Raw genomic sequence first — 22,368 nt, 5'->3', positions numbered from 1 at the left:
GGAAACGTCTTGTTGGGCAGCAGCAGAGGCCCGTGGGGTGCTGAGTGTGGAGCCCTGGCCCTAGGGCAGCCCTGTTAACCTGGCCGGCGTGTCTGAGTGTGTGTCTGTATGTGGGACCGCGTATGGACCTGTGTCTTTCTGTCTGTGTGTGTGCCGGTGTCTCCGTGTGTGTCTGCGCGTGCGCGCCTGTGCGTGCGTGCAGGACGAGGCCTTCGCCCTGTGGATCGAGCAGTGGGGCAAGCTGTATGAGGAGGAGTCCCCGTCCCGCATGATCATCCAGTACATCCATGACAACTACTTCCTGGTCAACCTGGTGGACAACGAGTTCCCGCTGGACAGCTGCCTGTGGCAGGTGGTGGAAGACACGTTTGAGCTTCTCAACAGGCCCCCCCAGAACAAGAGCGAGACGGAGGCGCCGTGAGCCTGAGCCCTGACACCCTTAGCTTGAGGCCACTGTGTCCCGCCTTCCTCCTCTCCGTCCTGGTTCTCTGGGAGACCCCCGTTCTCCTTCACGTCCCCCCACCCCCTAACACGACAATGGCAGCTAGACTGGTGTGCGGGTTCCAGGCTCTGGCTGGACCGGAGTCCGCCCCACACGGGAGCCAGGTGTTCCCTGCTCGGCTGAGAGTCTGTGCTCCGGTGGGAAGCAGCCCCACCCCCCAGAGGAGCACGTGGGCAGAACGCAACCTCCCTGAGAAGGGTTTAGGAGCCAGCCTGGGACTGCCAGTGACCTTGCTCTTGGGGCCTATGGAGGACAAGCAAAGCGAACGTGGCCGTGGGCTCTGTGGGATTGCAGAGGAGACATGGCAAGGTCAAGGCGCTGCAGGCTTCCACCTCCAAGGCGCTGGCAGCCAGGCAAGACCCGCTCGGGAATGAAGGGGCGGACCACTGCCCTGCCAGGCACTGGCCCCTGGACGGACCTAGGACTGAAACCTAATAGTTTTCACCTCCTAGCCGAGAGCTCAGCTGTTTCTCCCTTTTCTACGGCGCTGCTTTTTGAAACAGTTGTCTCTGTTCCCGTGGCTCGAGAGAGAAAGTGCCTCTGAAGGGTTAAAGGTGTCAACCTTTGTGCGTGGTGGAGCCCTTGGCCTTACCTTTTCTCCCCTGGCTCTGAGGGGTGAAGGGATACCCTGCCTGTTGCCATCGAGGGTGAAGATGAGGTTGGCCCGAGCAGGACTGACTTCCTCCTGGCTTATTTTCTGGGCAGGACCTCCTCCTGCCCGCTGCTCCCTCCCCTCTGTGCACCCTGTCCTGGAAGCTGTCTGTCTGGCAGTGCTCCCCAGGCCTCAGCCCTCAAGCCGCACTACCCAGGGGCTGTGACTGACACGTGCACGTAGGCTGGTCCCCGTGCCAGTCCCTGCTTGCGGGTCTTCACCGCTCAGGGCAAGGAGAGGGGGCCGGTCGTCCACAGGGCAGCCTGACGGCAGAGGAAGCAGGTCAGAGGGGCTGGCTGGGTGGGACGGGGGGCAGCCTTTAGGAGAGACTGAGAGAAGCAGCTGGGGCTAAGGAGGGCGTTTCATTGTCCTTCAGAGCTCTTGGCCTGAGCGCCTTGTGCCTGAGCCTGTACTCCTCAGGTGGGTGGGGCTCCGATCTGTTTTCCTTTCCAGGGGAACGGGTCACAGCTGCTGCTGGGCCCCCTGCTTCACCCCAAGTCCATCAAGCACAGGGGCTCTGGCAGCTTCCCGCCCGCTCCCCGGCCTCGCACTGCTGCTGGGTCTGCTCCTCAGGCCCCTGCTGCCAGGCGCCGGTGCCGTGTTTCAGAGGCCTGGAATCAGGCAGCGGGAAGCTCTTTGGCTCCCTCCTGGGCACGTGCAGTCAGTGCTGGAAGAACTCCGGGGCCCAGCTCCTTCTGCCCCCAGGGAAGAGGAGGCCCTTCCCTCTGCCCCAGGCCAAACGCACAGGCTCGGAAGTGATGGGACCTGTGATCAGGGAAGCTGGGCTCTGAGCGCGTACCAGGGAGGGGCGCCCAGCACAGGCGCGTGTGAGCAGCAGCTGTGCCACAGGCCGAGCCCTGTCCCCAGACCAGTGACAGGGCAGGACCGTGCTCAGCACGTGGTCACCAGCTGAACGAAGGGCTCTGGAATCCAGGCTGTTTTCTCTAACTGAACTGACCTCTCCCCTGAAAAAGAAGGGGTTCTGGAGGCAGCAAGCAGGGAGGGCTGCAGCTCAGGAATGGGCAGGCGTGGCACTGCTAGGAAGGGCCTGCTGGGGGCGGGGCCGCCCCCCCCCCCAGTACCTGGGAATGGACCCAGCTGTCGTCTTGTTGCTGTAATCGCTGAGACACCTGCAGCCGCAGGGCCCGCCGTCGCCAGGCCCGCCTCAGGTGCCACTGCCTGAGCTATGGGGACAGTCGCGAGAGGCCCCGAGCTGGGCCCACCACTGTCCCCGGCCCGGCAGCCCCCAGCCCCTCTGCTGCCTCTCCCTGCCTGCAGCTCTGCGGCACTGGGAGGAAGGGGATGTGACGAGGAGGTGTCATCTGAGCTGTGTTAACAGTGCAGGTTCCTGCAGCTGTTCCCGAGCTTTCAGGCTTGGTAGGTCCAAAGGCCTGAACTTCCTTTCAGAGACTGCGTTTCCAGGGATTAGGGCTGGGAACGGGACGTGACGGGAGATCAGTGTGAGGGTGGGGAGGGGCCGCCCCACTCACCAGTGTCGGCGCCAGCTTGTCCGTCCCCCGAGCATCTACCCAGCACTGCCGTGCAGCTGCCCGGGCCTCGCCTGCGGGGGAACCCCGGAGCCCGGAGCCGGCGAAGCAGTGCCTCAGGGCGCCAGCGCTGCAGGTACTTCCTCCTGAGGGGAGAGGCCCTGGTGTGTGTCCTGACAGCCAAGGGCATCACGACCCCTTCATGGCCAGGAAAGAGGGCAGAGCCACGGGCCTGGAACCTGGGCCGCAGAATCCTGCGGGACGAGCACCGGCCAGGGAGGGCCCAGGTCAGGCAAGCCCCTCAGCCCAGCCCACGCCCTCAGCCCTCCCTCTCCACCCCTACTCTCAGCCCTTCCTCTCCACATACATGCGCTCTGCTCCCACCCCAGACACCTTTTCTTAGCCTCGCCTTTGCCCTTGAGGTCTTTGGTCTCAGAGCTGTGGTCCCCTTCTGGCCCCACAGGGCGCTGGCCCTGCGCCCAGCAGGCGCATCTGGGCCCCGGCAGCTGGAGCTGGGAGGGGAGGCTCTCTGTCACCTGGCAAAGGGGCGTCGGAAGAGGTTAACACATCATTCAGGGGAGTAAGCTCTCCCCCCGGTACTTCTGGAAGCTGAGCCCTAGGAAGAGAGTTAACAAGAAATGGTGTTGAGCCTGTGTCCCTGCTTCCACCACCTCTGCCCACACCTCCTGCAAAGGCTTGGGCTGTGGCCCCGAAGGGTGGGGCCGGAGAAATTGTAATTGTTTTCTCAAAATTGTGAAATATTCCAGAAGAGGAGATGGGTGGGGAAAACAGTAAATACGTAAGACAGATTCGCCAAGAGTTTGAAGCTGATTTCCGGGCCCGTGAGAGCTGGTGACGGTCTCATCCCTGCACTTCAGACATTGTTCATTCCCCGAGGGAGGGTGTCCTTACTCTGAGTCCGGGACGTTTCCCTCTGCTTCCTCTGTCCACTGGGGCTGTGGTGCTTGGTTGGGCTGGGCAGGCCAGGCTCTGTGGCCTGTGGCCTGCAGCTGCGGGCCTGAGGGAACAAAGAGGAAACCCTGAACCAATGGGCTTGGACATCTAGGGGCCCAAGTGACCTGGCAGGATTCCTTTCCCGACCAGTAACAGGGCCTCTTATTTGTGTGCACACAAGTGGGACGGATTCTCTCACAAGCCCCGAGGCTCCCAGAGGAGACAGGAAAGGCCCGAGAGTAGTATGGCCATCAGTACACGCCACTGCCGCTTTCCCCATACTCCCACATGGCTCGAGACCCAGGAAGGTGAGTGGACCAAAAATGGCTACCAATCAGAGCTTACCTGTGCCAGGTACACACTGTGAGGTGAGCATTACTCTCCCCACTCAGCCTCATAAAGTCAAATTACTTGTCTGAGGCCTCACCTCTCGGGAGCGGTCTGACTCCAGGGCCCGAGCCCCAGCGACTGCGCTATACGGACACCAGGGGCTCTCTAAGGAAGTCTGTGCCACCATGAGATGGCATAAAACCCGCCCCCGTCGTTAGGTGAGGGCTGCCTGGGCGCTCGTGTGCGTGCGGTAGAAAGAGGCGGGCCTGGAATTCAACCCCCTAGTTACCATTTACCATTCCTGACATTTACTTTGTTTCTACAAGTCTCAGTTTTTCCATCAGTAAACGGGATCCCTGCCTGCCTTTGCTGACAGGAATGGAATGGAAGTGTTTATAAACATACTCTGAAAATAAAATTCTCTTGAAACACAGATCTAGAAATAAAATACCCTGAGACCCCAGAATCTGCTGTCACCATAGCCCCACATAGGTAAATATGTGGATTCTGCAAACAACCAAAGCCAGTCCGTTTCAATTCCATTTAAAACAAACCACTTTAATCTTTTTTCTTAGAAACTTTGTAGAGTCTATGACATATTTTGTGGCATCCTGAAACAGGGTTCTTGATGATGCCAGTTCAGCTTGAGGAACACTCTGTGGCCTGCCAGTGACTCTGGAGCTATGTGTCCCGCAATGACATGTCCCTAGACTGCCATGCAGTGTCACTCTTTGTGCCCGGGTTTCCTTGTGGCCTCTTCCCTCGTGCTAGGCCACCCAGTTCTTTGTCACCATTTGCTGGTATCAGAACTAATGCTTCTGGTCTGGAGACGGACTGGCAGTTATCTTTGGGTAGAGAGAGTCATGAAGGAATATTTTTTCATTTATATTTTCTGGGTTTTCTGTAATGAGCATGTTTCATTTCCTAATTAAAAAAAAAAAAAAGACAAAAAATTGCTACTGACCCCAATTACCTCTCTTGATCCTAGACTGTACCATGACTTATAATGAGTTTAGGTGTCTGTCTCCCTAACAGATGCGACCCAGGGTGCTTCTTTGTAGCAGATCAGCACTGGGCTGGCACTCGGTGCTCAGTAAGTGCTGATGGACCTGTAATTGGCTGGCTGCCCGGCCAGGAGGCTCTTGAGAACCCATAGGGGTGGTGTCCACAAGGCCGCTGGGGTCCTGGAGAAGCATGCAACCACCCTCACCATCGGGGCTGAATCAAGCTGACTCTGAGGCCAGTGGCCCTGAGGTCCGTTTGGACCTCCCACCCGACGTGGCCCGGGCCTCACCTGCCTCCCCAGGGCTGGAGCGCTCATCAACACCAGGAGGTGCCCTCTGGTGGCCAGCCTAGGCCAGTGCCTGAGGCTGGCTCTGGGCCTGGGGTGGGCGGTGCTGGCCTCCTGGGCCTCGGCCTGTGGTTCCAGCCACACTCTGAGCAGCGTTGTCCGCCACTGGGCCCCGTGGGTTCGCAGGAGGCGCCTGGGCCCAGCCTGCTGGAACTGGGTGATGGCAGTTCGCTGGACACGGCCCCCGGTCGCTGAGTGGGCGCAGGCCTCTAGGACCCTGGCGGGGAGGGAGGAGCCCACACCGAGGCCGTCAGGGCCGGGACTCTAGGGCGGGCTGTAGGGAGGCCTCCTCCGCCCCCGCCGGTGCACTGCAGGAGGCGGCCCTCCAGGCAAAGCCCGTGCCTGTGCTCCTCCTCCCCCATCCCTCTTCTGGAGAAATCACCTTCAGATGGGCACAGAGAGCAGCAGAATATCACATGACGGGGACAGGCATCCTGTACTGGGGACACAGAGAAAGCAGTCCTGCCAACTGCTCCTTCCCTCCCATCCCCCCACGAGCACTGCTTTATATCATCCAGGACCTGGTATGTGTCTGGCCCGAGCTGAGCTGAGAACTTGCACATGTTATTTCTTATCCTGATCCCCGGGGCCACCCTGCAAGGCAGGCCTGTAATCTTTCTTGGACCTTCAAAGTTAGACTTGCCCAAAGAGGGGTGGCATAGCTGGAAAGTGCAGAGCTGGAATTTGACCCCAGGGACCAGGACCTCCTCTCCTCATCACCCATAGCCCCCTGAGACCTGCCACCAGCCATCAAATACCCTCTACCCTGGCCCCGAACAAGCTCAAGGCCTAAACTGGAAGCACAGTGCGGGGCTGCCCTCAGGCCATGGGCACCCACCTGGCGCTCAGCTTCGGGACAGCATGGTCTCGGCTGACCCACTGCAGGCAGGACTTACGTGCCCACAGCATCCAGCACAGGGCCTGGGCCTGGGTTCTCTCTCCTGCCTGCTGGCGGGCCTCAGAGCACTGGCTGGGGGCCACTTGCCTTGCCTGCTGGGCCCGGGCCCTCCTCAGCTTGATGTCCACCTGGTGTCCCTGTTCTTGGCTTCTCCAGCAGGAGAAGGAGGCCCGGGCCACGCGCTGCTCCCGAGGCCGGGCTGCAGCTTCTGGGGCTTCACTGGCAAATGTGGACCCTGGTGCCCATCTCCTCAGGCCATCCTGGAAGGCTGGACCCTTGGCCCGGGCCATCCCTGTGTCTCTCACTACTCCACACCAGGCCTGGAAGTGGCTACAGAACAGGTGCAGAGAAGGGGCCCAGCCGCCTTCCCAGTCAAAAGTCACATTAATTCAAAATTACACCCGAAAATTCCCCACAAACCATCACTGGTTCTTCACAGTTTTGCATACACAGCCCTGTGCCTTAAGAACGTATGGATGGATGTATAACACGTGAAAGCTCTGGCTTTCTTTTAGGGGCCTTGGCACGCACTCACCCCCGCTCCGGGGGCAGGTGCTGCCCGGGAGGGTGTAGGAACCCGGCAGCCGTGGCTTCAGGTCCCCCTCCACCAAGAGAACATGAACGCCCTGCTTGCCCTCACAAGGCCGCTCTGGGGCAGGAGGTCAGTGAGGAGAATGTGGTCCCCGCTCCCAGATGGACCAAGAAAACATCAGCCACTCTGCAGTGAATGGTTCAGTGCCCCCGTGGGGACACTGTGAACGCGTGTGAGTTTGTACAGAACCAACCCTGGGAGAAGGTGTCATCTGTCCCCTCTGCTTTTAAACATGCACCCATGAACGGTACATGTGTGTCACTAGAACATCTCTATTTCAGATTTCTCTCTCTTTGTGGTGGCTGTTTGAGCAGTTGATTTCCCCATCTTTTTTTTTTTTTTGGCCTCAAGGCATGCGGGATCTTAGTTCCCTGACCAGGGATCGAACCCATGCCCCCCTGCAGTGGAAGCGCAGAGTCTTAACCACTGGACCGCCAGGGAAGTCCCTGATTTCCCCATCTTAACTGTGAGCTCTGAAACCAAAGGGCTGACCTGGCCAGGAGGTGGAGACCTGGGGCTTGTCAGGGCATTGGGTGGGGTTAGGGGCTTGCCATCCCCCATCTCCCAAACAATTCATATAATGGAAGCTTGGTGGTTTTGACTCCAGGCTGGGGTCTCCCTTCACGCCCATGATGCCCGGGTCCCAGGCCTCCAGCCTGGCCTGCCCCTAGAGCTGCAGAGGCCACCCAGCTTCCCATCCCTAGGCTCTCTCCCTGCTTTTCCTGGGGTGGGGGTGACCCTCGCTCTCCCACCCCCAGGCCCGGCCACCTCTGCAGTAGGAGCTGCTCTGGACCGGCCGCCGTGGGTCTCTGACGAGCTGCTGCCTCCTGCCAGCCCCGGAACACGGCCCTGCGCAGGCCCTGGAGGCAGGCCCACACACACCGCTGGTACTTTTCACGCCAGAGCTGCTGTCCTGTGGCCAGAGAGACGCTGAAGTGCCCCTAGGCGCTCATTCCAGCCTCAGCCTGGGCCCCAAGGAACCGCGGGCCCCTGCTCTGCCAGCCTCCGCCCTCTACCCAAGTGGGAACCAAGGAGGCCACCTAACTGTCTGGGTTAAAATGCTCCCATTACAGGTGTCCTACTGGTGACCAGGCCAACCAACTCAGAGTTTTGTTTTGTTTTGTTTTTTTAATTTCTTGACGATGTTTAGGAATCAGGAGAATTCACATAAAAATACAGATTTCCAGGTTTTCTGTAAAAACAGAGGTCTGGCAACACTGGGCCAACATTCCTGGGCAATGATTAGGCTGGGGAAGCAGCTGTCCCCAGTGGACAGGACATGAACTTTCCAGCACAACCAAATCCCCACCTGCCAGCCCACTGATATGATAGCGGTGGAGTGAGAAGCCTCTAAAATTGCCCCCAGTGATCCCCGCCTTCTGTGCTGGGCTCTGAGGACACTGTGACTCCTGAAGGCCGGGTGAGGATGACAAGGATGAAGATGAAGATGGTGATGATGATGGTAGCACCCACGAGGAGCTAGGTTCTGAGCCAAGCACTTTGTGTGGATTGTCTCACAGAATTCCCGCAATCACTCTAGCACGGGTGGGTACCACTGTTATCCCCATTTTACGGATGAGTAAGCTGAGGTTAAGTAGCACGCTTAAAGTCCACACAGCCAGGGAGTGGAAGAGCGGGGAACGTGAACCCAAGCCTACAGCATCCACGGCCCCCGGTCCTGCTCTGCCACCCAGTCTTTGCGGGGGCGGGGGGGGCCTGTGGGAGCGTCCCATCACTGGACTCTGTGCTAGAGGACCAGAATCTTGGGTGTCCCTGACGGACCTTGGCCCCCCTCAGCCCTGGTGCACCGTCCCAGTCCCCAACTCACTCTGCCAGCAGTGCCAGTGGCCCAGTGCACGTCGCTGCTGTACCCACCCCACTCCCGGGCCCACTGTTCCGTCTCCTGCTGCTGCACCAGCCGCTGCCGCCACAGGCCCAGCGTGGCCCTGCAGCTCTGATCCCAGGCCTGGCAGGCAGCCAGCTCTCTCCTGGCCCCCTGGGCTGTTGCCCAGTGGCTCCAGCCAAGGAGGATGCTGGGAAGGGGAGTGTCCACCCTCAGGTGGTCACTGCCACCCTGGGCCAGCCCAGCCCTCCCCTCCCCTCCCCTCAGAAGCAGGGAGGGCTTGGGGTGACTCTTCTCCCTCCATCCATCATGGGGGAGAGTGGGTTGCTGGGGGCTGGAGGGCTTAAATGCTGCTCCGAGGGTCACAATGACAGGTGGTCGGGATACAGTGGGACCCCAGACCCCCGATGCCAAGTGCTGTGCTCAGCTCCTAGTGAGGAACATTGCTACGGGCTGAGTGTTTACTAACGCCAGGCACTGTGCTAGGGGATGTGCGTGCCCCTCCCTCGCTGATTCCCATTGGAGTGAGTCCTATTATTACCCCCATACGAACGGGGAGATAGAGGCAGAGAGAGGTTAAGCAACTTGCCCAAGATCACACAGCCAGTGAGGGACAAAGCTGGGATTACCACAGCCGTGAAATTTCTGGGAGAAACGAATACCTCACACCTCTCAGCAGGGCAGGGTAGGAGGGCAGGAGGCTCTGAGAGGATCTGAGTCTGGGGTGTGAGGGGAGCCCTCTGGGATGCAGACCCCAAGGGGGTACGGTGGGAAGGGGCAAGGATTGATGGGAAACAGTAAATCCAAGGGTGGTGGGCAGCATGGCTCACCCGTCCTGGGGAGGGGTCCCTACCGCCTCTGAAGGGTGCGCTGGTGCCACCTTGCCACGCCCCGGGACTGCTGGGCCCGCGCCTGCTGCCGCTGCCCAGCTGCCCACAGAAAGCTCACCCGGAACGCCTCCAGGAGGGCGGGGGCCTGGGAAGCCTGGGGAAGGAGGTGTGGAGTCCTGGGTGCCCCGGGCACTGCCACCCCGCCTCCCCCGTCCCTCCATTCCCCTCCCCCTCCCCTGCCCTCCCCTCCCCCTCCCCTCCCCTCCCCCTCCCCTCCCCCTCCCCTCCCCTCCCCTCCCCCTCCCCTCCCCTCCCCTCCCCCTCCCCTCCCCTCCCCTCCCCACCCCTCCCCTCCCCTCCCCCTCCCCTCCCCACCCCTCCCCTCCCCTCCCCCTCCCCTCCCCCTCCCCTCCCCCTTCTCCTCCCCTCCCCAGCCCTCCCCACCCTCTGCCTCTCGCCTTCTCCAGGGAGCTGCGGGGTGTCCTGTGGCCTGGCAGGGCCTCCCAACCCAGAACACCACTCAGAACCGCTGGGGCCAAGGTGGTCCTGGCGCTGCCTGGATCCCGCACCCTCAGGGGCCAACCCCTCAGGCTGTGCCACAGCGCCGGCTGCTGCACGCCCTTGAAGAAGGAGCTACCGGAGGGGGCAGGTGAGTGCCGGGGCCCCCCCTCACCCCTGGCTGGGGGTGCTGGAAGGGTGCCACCGTGAGCCAAACGCTGGGCCAGAGCTGGGCAACCCCACCTCCCACATGGGCCGCCCACTAGGACCACCGGGGGCTCTAAGAAATACCGATGCTCACTGGGGTCCCAGCCCCGGAGATTCTGATGTAATGGTCTGGGTGCGGCTTGGGCTTCCCAACTTTTTCCAAAGCCCCCAGGGTGACCCCCCGTGAGCAGCTGAGGCCGAGACCACAGCTCTACTTGCCCTGATCACCTGGTTGATCCTCGCCACACTCCCTGGGTGCGTGGGGACCACACAGTTGATGGGGGGTGGAGCCGAGCCCAGGCCCAGGGACCCAAGACTCAAGAGCCCACACCAGTATTTCTGCCTCCGCTGGGTTATAAAGATAGGAAAACTGAGGCCTGGGGGAAGGTCATTTCCCCAAACTCCAAACAGCAGCAGACCTGGGATCCAAGCACTCATCTCAGGCTACAGGGCAGCCTCAGATATGTTGCAGGGAGATATGAACTGTGACCCAGTTCCCAAAGGCCAGAGGATAGACTGGGGGAGGGAGGGCTGCGTTCTGAAGGATCATGGTGAACTGAGTTTCCCTAGAGTTCCAGGGACGCATTAAAAGAGACTGAGGGTCCAAGTGGACCAAGTGGGTGTGGGGCTGATGGATGCCACGTGTATAGCTTTTTTTGGTTTGTTTTTATTTTTTTCTTGTTTTGTTCTTTTTTGTTTGTTATTTTGGGTTTTTTGTTTGTTTGTTTCTTTACAACCCCTTGTGTCGAGGGCTGACTTTCAATAGATCGCAGCGAGGGATCTGCTAGGTGTATAGCTTTTAAGGACAGAATTCTTAACCCTGCAGCTGCTGGCTTACATTCCTGCTGACATTCCGTCAGTGAAGCTGGTCCCTCCTGACCTCCACCGGCCCTCTCACCCATAACCATCAGCCTGGGCTCTGAATCCCAGCATCCCATCTTGTATAAAAAGCATCACAAGAAGGTCTCACTATAGGCACCTTCTTGCTCCTGATTCAGTGTGATTTTGAGCAAGCTGCTTGACCCCTCTGAGCCTCAGTTTCTCCAGCTGTGTAATAAGGCAAATGGGGGCAGGGGAAAAAGTGGCTCCTTCACTGATTCATTTACGGTATTTGTTCTGTGCCTTCGGCAGCCTGGGCATCTGCAAGACGCTGGGAGACAGTGGTGAGGAGACAGACATGGTTCCCGCCACCAGGGGGCTCCCACTTAGCCAGGAGATGGGTGAGAGGTGGGTCCAGATTCTGGGGAGGGAGACGAGCATTAAACCAGCCTCCCCATCAGGTTCCAGCCACCTTGGCAGGACTCCGTGTCTGTACCCCTGACCACTCCCTGTCCCCCACAGCTCTCTGCTCAATCACTGTCTCAGTGTCCCTAGGCTACCTCCCCCGGCCCCATGCCTGCTGGGCACCACAGGGTGCCAGGCCCCGTGCTGGGGCCACAGAGAGGAGCAGGATGTGGCCCATTCCCTATGGGACACTCCATCCGGTGCCAAGGACTGCTCACATTCCCACCCCATGCCCTCCAGGCCCAACCCCAGGTCACAAACTCATGGACACCTACTCCGCCCGCTGGCGCTGGGAGAGCCGCGTCCTCCAGAGCAGCAGCGCCCGGCGGAGGGCCAGCCTCCGGCCGGCTTCCTGCAGGGAGCCCTGGCCTTGCTCCTGGGGCAGCGCCTGGGCCACCACCCCCAGGCCGTGGGCTGTGGCCCCCCCAGGGGCCGAGCTGAGGAGGGCCATGTTCCCTGAGAAGCAGAACAGAGATGAATCAGTGACCTCCCTCTGCTCAAAGCCATTGGTGGTCGCTGCCTCAGGCCCCTTAGGACCTCTCCCCTCGTGGCTACTGCCCCCTCCCACCACCCCCAAACCCTCCCCACCGGGACACCTGGAAGACCCCATCTTCCTCTGTCAGGTTTTGGTCGGTCGGGGGCAGGGGTTGTACATCCCCCTAAGACCAGGAGCTTCCCAGAAGCAGGGGCTGCATCTCTTGCAGGTGGAAGATTGAACAGGTCTCTCGCCTAGAGGAGCTCACGATGGAGGTCAGGATGGGGCCCACAAAAGCCTGCTGCTCCAGAGACCCCTCCAGACCCTCCCAGCCCTGCCAGGCTGCATCCCCGAGAAAGCTCCCGATCCCATCACCTCCCACCACGAGAATCCATGAATCAACTGGGCGACTGCAGAAGGAGCTTAAGTGATGCTGTTTGCTGGGGTGGGAGGGAGAGGGAGGCCCTCGGCCCGCCACGCGCTCACCTGCCTTCTGCCAACAAAGGGACAGCTGGGTCACCTGCGCCCCATCTGAGGCCTGGAGCTGCTTCATCTGCACCCACTGCTGCAGGCACATCCTCAGGGTCCCTGCGCAGCGGTTGGCCATGTGGTCCCGGTACCGGGTCCCTCTTTGCACGAACCGCTGCCAGGCCCCAAAGCACCTGGAGAGCCAAGAGAAGGTGCTGGTGCTCATCGTAATGACTGCAGCTGCAGCCTCCTGCCATGTGCCAGACACACCACGGAGGCCTTGGGCAAGCCACTCACCTCTGTGAGCCTCAGCTTTCCTGTCTGTAAAATGGGGCTGCTGTAAGGATGGTGCGGCATGCCATCTGCTCAGGCCACACCGTCACTTCTGGGTGCCCAGATGGCCTCAGCAGCCTCCTACCTGCCCTCCTGCACCCACTGTTGCCCCCGCCCCTCCAGTCAGTGCCTACACGGTAACCAGAGTGATATTTTTCAAATCTCAAATCAACTTACCTTACTCTCTTGCTAAAATCCTCCAGCAGCAGTCCCCTTGCTCTGATGATAAAATTTCGACTCCTCCCCACTGCCAACAAGGCACTCTCTGCATGGTCTGTCCCCCACCCACCATTACACACCTTTCCAACTTCATCTCAAACCACCCCAGCCCCCAACCCCATACTAACAGGGTTCCGACTGGACTGCCGTTCTTTGAATTTTCCATGTTCCTCTCCCTGTCAGAGGTCTTTGCACATGCTGTTCCGTTCCCTCTGCCTGGCACTCCTGTCTGCTGTCCCTCCACCAGTCAGCCATGCACCCTTCCCATCTCTGCTGAACCCTGGTCGAGGTCAGCTCCCTTTGTCAAAAGTTCTCATAGAAAACTCTATCGAGGACTTCCCTGGTGCTGCAGTAGTTAAGAATCCGCCTGCCAATGCAGGGAACACGGGTTCGATCCCTGGTCCGGGAAGATACCACATGCCGCGGAGCAACTAAGCCTGCGAGCTGCAACTACTGAGCCCTTGTGCCACAACTACTGAAGCCCGCGCGCCTAGAGCCTGCGCTCCGCAACAAAGAGAAGCCACTGCAACGAGAAGCCCACGCACCACAACAAAGAGTAGCCCCTGCTCGCCACAACTAGGGAAAGCCTGCGCGCAGCAACGAAGACCCAACGCAGACAATAAATAAATAAATAAATTTATAAAAAAGATAAAGAAAAAGAAAAAGAAAACTCTATCGGGGGATGCAATCAGCAAAATGCAGACAGTAGGAAACTCTACCTGACAAACAGCCCGGTTTCTTCAACAGATAACTTGCAAGGAAACAAACAAACAAACTAAAACAACAGAGGAGAGCCCCTAGATTAAAAAGAGCTTAAGGACTCCTCAACCAATGACAGCATGTGGGCCTTATTTAGATCCCAATACAAACAAACTATAACAACAGGGACTTCCCTGGTGGTCCAGTGGGTAATACTCCGTGTTCCCAGTGCAGGGGCCTGGGTTTGATCCCTGATTGGGGAACTAGATCCCGCGTGCATGCCACAACTAAGAGTCTGCATGCCACAACAAAGATCCTGCGTGCCGCAACTAAGACCCAGCGCAGCCAAAATAAATAAATAAATAAATACCAAAAAAAAAAAAAAAACTATAACAACATATTTGCTTGTAAAACAATTGGAAATTTGAATGCTGACCAGATATTTGTTGGTATTAAGGAATTATTCATTTTTTAGGTGTGATCCTGGCATGGTGGTTCTGTTGTTTAAAAGACACTTTATGTTTTAGAGATGCTACAGAAATATTTACAGATGAAATGGTAGGATGCATGGGATTTGCCTCAAAATTATGTAGTGGGGGAAGTAGCCAGGGTACAGATTAAACAAATTTTCTCAGGAGGTGATTTTCGTGAAACTGGATGATGGGTACGCTGAGGTTGATTATCCTATTTTCCCTACTTTTATGTAAGATAAAAATGTCCAGGGCTTCCCTGGTGGCGCAGTGGTTGAGAGTCTGTCTGCCAATGCAGGGGACGCGGGTTCGAGCCCTGGTCTGGGAGGATCCCACATGCCGTGGGGCGACTGGGCCCGTGAGCCACAACTGCTGAGCCTGCGCGTCTGGAGCCTGTGCTCCGCAACAAGAGAGGCCGCGATAGTGAGAGGCCCGCGCACCGCGATGAAGAGTGGTCCCCGCTTGCCACAACTAGAGAAAGCCCTCGCACAGAAACGAAGACCCAACACAGCCATAAATAAATAAATTAATTAATTAAAAAAAAAAAAAGGTCCCATAATAAAATAGTTAACAAGGAAAAAAACCACTTCATGTAGATCTGTGTTTCTTCCCTTCACAACACTTAACTTTGGTGGTATTCACACACACACACACCCTTTGTGATTGTTAACTTCCTGCCTGTCCCTGCACTGGGCCATGGGTTCCATGAGGGCCAGTGACAGCGGGCATTAAGCTTTGCTTATGACTAAATCCCAGCCCCTGGGTGGTGTCTGGCAGGTCTTAGCATCTCAGTAAATGGCACATGTATTCATTTCTTATTTTCATCATTTCAACACTAGGAGTCAAGAATTGACTTAAAGGGCATCTCCCAGCTGCATCCCACCCTCTGCCTCAGGGGAGGCGGTCCCCATTCCCACTTCCCCCTACCTGCAGAGCCAGGCCCTCTGGCACTGGGTGTCCAGTGGGGACAGCCAGGCTGCAGCTGCAGCAGGAGAGCACCAGGCCTGGGGGGCCTCTCCATCCTCTGCGTCCTCAGCGTGGCCCCGGAGGCCTCTCCCTGGACCCCCTTCTCCCGCCTGGCCCATTCCTTCTGATGGCTCCACAGGAGGAAGGCTGCAGGGAGGGAAGAGGGAGTGAACGGAGGGGAGCATCAGGGCCAGGAGGGACCACTGACTCCTGGGACCCCAGGCCGTGTGGCCTCCGGCCAGTCCCTCTCCGTCTCTGGGCCTCAGTTTCCCCACGAGTGAGTCATGTCTAAGGACTTGCCGATTCTAACACTCAAGCTTCTGTCCGGCCTGTACCAGTGTCCATGGCACACAAATGCAGGATGTGCGCATCTCATACTGTGTGTCTTTGAGCTGGTCACTTCGTGTCTCTGTGCCTCAGTTCCCCATCAGTAAAATGGGCACACTGCCTTGCTGAGGTCACCACGAGAGAATCAAATGAGGTCTTGTCTGGGAAGTTGCCAGAGTAGATACTCGATAAACACTCATTCACTCACTGAGGACCCCCTGCCCTGCCTGACTCCGTCTCCCCCGTTTCCCAGCGTCCCACATCTTACCAGCCAGCTGTTGCAGAGCCTGCAGGATCTGGACTCCCCTGTCTCCTCCATCTGGCCTCGGCCCAGAACACAACGGAATCGGCTGGGCTCCCACCTTCTCCCTCCGACTACTTGGACTGAGAGTAAAATTGCCCAGAGAGAAACTGATGCCCAGGCAGAGGGAGGGCACCTGGTCCCAACCCATCCACCCCAGTCCTGCAGTGCCGTCTGCCTGCAGGAGCAAAGGCGTGCTGAGCCACCCCCTGTTCTGTTACAGACAGTACGTTCTACTCCTGATTATGTAAGTGATTTGGGGGGAGGGTTCTGCTTTTGCTGAATTCTCGTCAATACTATTAGGGTTTTTTACAACACACATGCATTAAAATAAATATTACTTAAATAATTATTTTAAACACATTTGTTTCATTTAAAAATAGGAACAAAAACAATACATCACTGGAATGGAAAATTGAGGAAAAGAAAATAACCACCTTTAATCTCACCACTCCAGAGATGACCATCATTTTAGCATTTTTTGGGGGGGGGGATGGGGGATGACATTTATTTACTTGTATTTTTAATAGTGGTAAAATACACATAATATAAAATTTACCATTTAACCATTTTTTTAAAGGAATACTGATGTGATTATCGTGACTTTCTTTTTTTACTTTTTGAATTTTTTTATACATCTTTATTGGGTATAATTGCTTTACGATGTTGTGTTAGTTTCTGTTGTACAACAAAGTGAATCAGTTATATGTATACATATATCCCCATATCCCCTCCCTCTTGAGTCTTCCTCCCACCCCTCCAGGTCATCACAAAGCATCAAGCTGATCTCCCTATGCTATGCAGCAGCTTCCCACTAGCTATCTATTTAACACTTGGTAGCGTATATATGTCAATGCCACTCTCTCACTACATCTCAGCCTCCCCTTCCCCCACTGTGTCAAGTCCGTTCTCTACATCTATGTCTTTATTTCTGCCCTGCCACTAGGTCCATCAGTACCATTTTTTCTAGATTCCATATATATGCATTAGCATACGGTATTTGTTTTTCTCTTTCTGACTTACTTCACTCTGTATGACAGACTCTAAATCCATCCACCTCACTACGAATAACTCAATTTTGTTCCTTTTTGTGGCTGAGTAATATTCCATTGTGTATATGTGCCACATCTTCTTTATCCATTCATCTGTCAATGGACATTTAGGTTACTTCCATGACCTGGCTATTGTAAATAGTGCTGCAATGAACATTGTGGTACATGACTCTTTTTGAATTACGGTTTTCTCTGGGTATATGCCCAGTAGTGGGATTGCTGGGTCATATGGTAGTTGTATTTTTAGTTTTTGAAGGAACCTCCATACTGTTCTCCATAGTGGCTATATCAATTTACATTCCCACCAACAGTGCAAGAGGGTTCCCTTTTCTCCACACCCTCTCCAGCATTTGTTGTTTGTAGATTTTCTGATGATGCCCATTCTAACCCATTTTAAAATTAATTAATTTATTAATTTATTTATTTGGGGCTGCGTTGGGTCTTCGTTGCTGCGCACAGGCTTTCTCTAGTTGTGGTGAGCAGGGGCTACTCTTCACTGAGGTGCGCAGGCTTCTCGTTGTGGTGGCTTCTCTTGCTGCGGGGCACCGGCTCTAGGCATGCGGGCTTCAGCAGTTGTGGCACTCGGGCTCAGTAGTTGTGGCACACGGGCTTAGTTGCTCCGCAGCATGTGGGATCCTCTCAGACCAGGGCTTGAACCCGTGTCCCCTGCACTGGCAGGCAGACTCGCAGCCACTGCACCACCAGGGAAGTCCCCATCTTAACCATTTTTAAGTGAGCAGTTCAGTGGTATTAAGTAATTCACATTGTTATGCAACATTTTAGTATTTTTGCTTCTGGTTTTTTTTTCTATGCACCGTCTTACGTTCATAGAAAAAAATATGTTAGGTACTATTTTTTTATCCTCTTTTTTTTTCATTGAACATTGCCATAACCCTTTTTCTTCTCATTAAAAATTTTATGCAAATACCCATAAACCTACTTCCAGGAAGGGGAATAATATATGTAAGGAGGGAGGTGAAACTTTCAAATTAATTGAAATACTTCCATCTATCTCGAATGTTTTTGCAAATCAAACATGCATTACTGTTATGATTAGAAAGAACACCAGTAAAGCTACCGAAACAAAAAATAAAGAAAAAAAGAGTGGGGAGGGAATTTCAAAAATCTCGATAAGCATCATATTGAACTGTTGCCAAATGTTTATCACATGGTTAAACTACAATTTTCTCTCTTGCTGTTGGGTATTTAGGCTGTTTCGAAGTTTTCACGAAGTGTAAATAACGCCATGATGGACATCCTTTTGCACAAATCTTTGTCCACATTTGCTGGTTTTATCCTCATTCTCTTGTGGGGGAGGGGAAACGGGGGACAAGGAGGGAGGGAAGGCCACCAGCACTGCCCAGGTCACACTGACCGACCTGGGGTGTCCCAGACTACCTGCTTCTCCAGGCAGTGTCCACCACCGGCTTCCTTCCTGAGGGGCCTCGGTCCTGGCCTCCCCCGGAGGATGGGGGTCCTGGCCCAGCCTGGATGTGAAGCTGCCCTTGTTTCTGCTGCTGAATCAAGTTTCTCCACTGGGACAAGAGAGAAGGGGAAGAGGAACGTTGGCTGTAGCCTCAAATGTACCCTGAGCAGTGGCGGGGGGGGGGGGGCACCAGGAAGGGCGGGGACACGAGTCAGACGTTGTGGTTTTAACCATTAGACTCCCCTGCCTCTTTGGGAATGAATGAATGAATGAATGAATGGAGAGATAGAGCCCAAGAGGCAGGGTTTTCCTTGGGAGACAAAACCTGGAGCTGGGCCCTCCTAAAGCACTTTTCCCAAGGAGGGAAGAACATAGAAGTTCCCTCTTAGTCCTGGCTGGCAAACCGCTAGTGAAAAATAACAACCGGGACTTCCCTGGTGGTCCAGTGGTTAAGACTCTGCGCTTCCACTGCAGGGGGCATGGGTTCGATCCCTGGTTGGGCAACTAGGATCCCGCATGACACACGGTGCAGCCAAACAGAAACAAAAAGCAAAACAAACAACAAAAAATAGCAACCACTGAAACAGTAGCGTGCTTGCTATGTGCTAGGCAGGGTTCTGAGTTCCTTATATTTGTTAATTTAACCTCACAACAACCCTGAGAGGTATGTACTATTATGATCCCATTTTAAAGCTAAAGAAACTAAGGCACAGAGAGGTTAAGTAACTTGCCCAAGCTCACACAGTGAGAAAATGTGGGGAAAAGGAAAGTGGCGGAGACAGGATTTGAATTCAGGCAGAGCTCGGTCACGTCTGGGCTGACACCGCCTCCCCCCCTACCGCCAATCACTCAGGAGGAACAACCTGCGCCCCAGGAGAGCCTCCTCCCCAGACACACGGGCACTTCACCACCTCCCCATGGTCCAGCCTGGAGGCCCCTAACCTTTTGGAAGGTCCGCGCCAGCAGGGCCTGCGTGTGTCGTCCCCACGCCGCCTCCAGCTGGGCCTCCCAGAGCCACAGTGTCCACCGTGGTGCCCGTGGGCCCCCGCGCAACAGCTGCCGGCGGCCCAGCGCCATGGCCGCTGCCACTGCCCGCCGCCTCTGCACCCAGTGCCGCCACGCTCTGAAACATCTGGACGGCCACTGCCGGCTGGGGACAGACCAGGCTGACCAGGGGATGGGCCTGGTCCCCAGTCCCGGGGAGAGCGGGGGGCTCAGCAGCACCCACGTCGCCTTTCCAGCAGGGAGGCTCCACGCTGCGGCAGGAGAGCTGGCTGGACCCCGGGAGAACTTCCCTCTGTGGGGGGCTAGCCTTGGAAATCCCAGACAAGAGAGCTCCTGGGGGCAGGAGAATGAACGCAGGACAGCCTCACAGGTTTAGGATTCCCGGGGGCAGCATTCCCGTGTTCCCGTCCTTGGGGCCCGGGAGGTTCCCTCCCCCTGAAATTCTGCAAGGATCTGCCATCCGGGCCTGATCTCCGTCAGGCCCGAGTCTGCAGGCAAATGCGAGAGGAGGCGTCCCAGGAGCATGGCCCCGGCTCCCACCCCGCAGCCCATGACCTCACCGACCTATCTCAGACTCCAGGCTCACCGTGTTTCCGGCTTCGTTCTTGGAAAACAAAGGGATACGACACAGCACTCAGGCCAAGAAGCAAGCAGGACTGGACACCCCCTGCTAAGCCTGCCTGCCCACGGCCTCCCTTTCTGAGGGAGGGTGACAGAGGAGTGACAGCCAGCTTGGAGCGAGAATTCCTGGGAGGCAGCCCTCCTCCCCCAACCCAGAGTCCCCCAGTTCCCACTCCCAGACCCCTCTGGCCTCACCTACAGGGCACTCCTCGCGGGGGCCGTGTATGGCGGACGGGAAGCCGGCCTCTCTTCTTCCCTGCCGACCTGCTCCCGTGGGGTCCTGTCCCCTCCTTCCCGCCCAGCAAGGATGCCCTGGGCTGAACTGGACGAGGCTGAAGAGCAGAGTCTGGCCTCCCTGCTGCCCGCCCCTTGAGGGAGCAGGGGGTCCTCCCTCTGTCCCCTGCCATATGTAGTCCCTGGGGAGCACTTCTCTCCTCGCCTTACAGGGTGGGCAGGAAGGACCCCCTGCCCAGGGTCAAGGGCAACCCCGGGCAGCATCTCCAAAGTAGTCTCCAGTAATGCAGGCTTGCTGCTTGCCTGAGAGTCTGAGAGACCATCCTGGACCCCTGGTGCTTCTGGGAAACCTGCAGTTTCCCTGAAACCTTGGGAATGTTTCCTCCTCTCATCCCAGGATGCAAGAACAGGCTGGCTGGGCGGGGGGTGAGCAGGGAGTATCTGGCCAGCTCTGGTCCAGGGCTCCTGCTGCACAGGGCCTGGGGGTTCCCGGGATGCCTGGCACCTGAGACGGACTGCCTCACGCTCTAGGCGTTGCACGGAGGCCAGCAGCTGGTGAAGGGCAGCTTGGGACGGAGCCCGAGCCCGGCTCTGGGCAGGGACAGCCAGATCCTCCAGGGTGAGGGGTTCCCCCACGAGCCTGGAGGTCCAGCTCCCCAGGCCACACTGGGATCTGGGGTCCGGCCGTGTGTGCCCTTCGAGCGGGCCCAGGCCTGCAGCGGGCCCAATGTCTGGGCAGGGGGTATTGGTGCACAGCAGCCGGGACCACCTTGGGCGGGAGGCTGGGGAAGCCAGTGGCCCTCGGGGTAGGGGGCTTCCCCCGGGCATCCTGTGCGGCCAGAAGCTTTCCTGAGCCCCCGACCAGGAGCGACGTCCCCACTCAGCCACGCTGGTCTCCCTGACGCTCAGGTTGCTCTGCTGGATGGCAAACGCCTGGGCTCTCCCTTGGGGCCTCCCGGCCAGGGGCTGCAAGTTGCTCTGCTGCCGGAAGCTTGAGTTGGTCAGCTGGCCAGTCGTGTCCCTCAGGGCGAGGCCCAGGCTGGGGCTGGTCAGGTTGCTCTGGACTCGGCAGGGCTCCTGGCACAGCGCTGCCCCCAGGGATGGTGTGGTGGCAGGCCCCCTGCTCTTGGCCTGGCCCACGGGCACCCACCGGCCATGTCTACTGGCCAGGCTCTTCCGGAGTCTCCATTGCTCTAAAAAGAGGACAGACAGTTATGCCCTGGGGGAGAACTTGGTGGTCAGTGCTGGGGAGGGACAGGGCGCCACACGGGAGGGAGCCCAGGCTCCAGAGGTCTGCGTCAGCTCTGTCATCCCAGGTGGACCAATGGATGCACCCGGGGGTCTTGAGCCAGAGCAGCGACCTGGTGGCAGTGCAGGGACTCAGAGCAGGGACAGGGGAGGGGCAGGGAGGAGGGTAGAGGGAAGCAGGGAGATAGTTGGGAGGTTGCTGAGGGGTCCCAGGCGAGAGATGATGGGGCTGGGATGGGGGCGGCAGGAGGGTGGAGAGAAGGAGACAGATCAGGTCTGCTGAGAAGGCCTAGAAGAGGGTGAAGGAAAGAGAAGTGTCACTGACGGCTCCCTGGTGTCCAGCTTGAGCAAAGAGGTGCTGGGGCGTCCGCAGCTGGGCTGAAAGCAAGACTCAACATATCAAACAGCTAAACGTGGGCTGCTCTGGCCCTGAGGGGGTGGCGCTCCCTCCCTGCCGGTCTCCCCAGCCCCCAGGCCATTCTGAAGCTGGGAGACAAGGCCTCTTGGGGGCGGGTGAGATGCCCTGGGAGGGCCTGGCAGGTAGAGTGGGCCATGTAAGTTTGTAGATAGGAACTAAAGGTCAGAGAAGTTAAGCACCTTGCCCCACGGTCACACAGCTAGAACACAGAGAAACTGGCAAGTAAATAGGAATCTGAATCTGTTCTCGGGCTGCTCCCACTCTTGGCTGCACCAGCTCTGTGGCCTTCTGGAAGCCCCAGGAACCTGAGCAGGGAGGTTCCCAGCCCACCAGCGCTGCCACAAGACCGACCTGTGAGGGCCCCTTCTCTGCCAGGGGCCCCAGACAGGCCTACTCCTGCGCCCCCCTCCTCACCTCATGTCCTGACTTCCTGACCCTCCCTCGCGCCCCAGGCTGGAAGACTTTGTCCCGGCCCAGCTGGCCCTGAACAGCTAATCTCTGGAATTAGCAAGGCCCTGGGCTGGCCTGTCTGGGAAAGGGGCGCTGGGCTGCTACCCGAGGGGACCTCGCTCCTGCCACCTCTGACCCAGACCCACTGAGCCTCTTGCCTGGCCTCAGGGGGGTGGCCGGCCTGGGGGGCACATTCTCCTTGTGGCTGGTGTCAGGTCTCAGCTCCAT

The 22,368-nt window shown here is 57.4% G+C and overlaps 2 protein-coding genes across 7 annotated transcripts in view; one reads left to right on the top strand and one right to left on the bottom strand.

Moving 5' to 3' along the window:
• MTHFR (methylenetetrahydrofolate reductase) overlaps positions 1-3,450 on the top strand; it is a 15,824-nt gene extending 12,374 nt beyond the window's left edge. For all 6 annotated transcript variants that reach the window (XM_007169974.3, XM_057535717.1, XM_057535705.1 and 3 more), the window contains one exon: positions 203-3,450. In XM_007169974.3, coding sequence (XP_007170036.2) covers positions 203-421 — 219 coding nt within the window. In that variant the 3' untranslated portion in view covers positions 422-3,450. The remainder of the gene's footprint in view (positions 1-202) is intronic.
• On the bottom strand, positions 1,617-22,368 carry C1H1orf167 (chromosome 1 C1orf167 homolog). The gene is given in 23 exon segments (XM_057530188.1): positions 1,617-1,734; positions 2,024-2,136; positions 2,237-2,338; positions 2,628-2,744; positions 2,746-2,839; positions 3,035-3,177; positions 5,220-5,493; positions 6,115-6,504; positions 7,535-7,679; positions 8,595-8,645; positions 8,648-8,799; positions 9,463-9,593; positions 9,898-10,072; positions 11,704-11,884; positions 12,390-12,565; positions 15,020-15,117; positions 15,120-15,205; positions 15,654-15,769; positions 18,137-18,273; positions 19,107-19,314; positions 19,538-19,657; positions 19,990-21,217; positions 22,299-22,368. Coding segments are annotated over 23 exon segments (4,425 nt in total).

This window comes from Balaenoptera acutorostrata, chromosome 1 (assembly GCF_949987535.1).
Source record: "Balaenoptera acutorostrata chromosome 1, mBalAcu1.1, whole genome shotgun sequence".
NCBI lineage: Eukaryota > Metazoa > Chordata > Mammalia > Artiodactyla > Balaenopteridae > Balaenoptera > Balaenoptera acutorostrata.
This window is presented reverse-complemented; position numbering and strand designations above follow the sequence as displayed.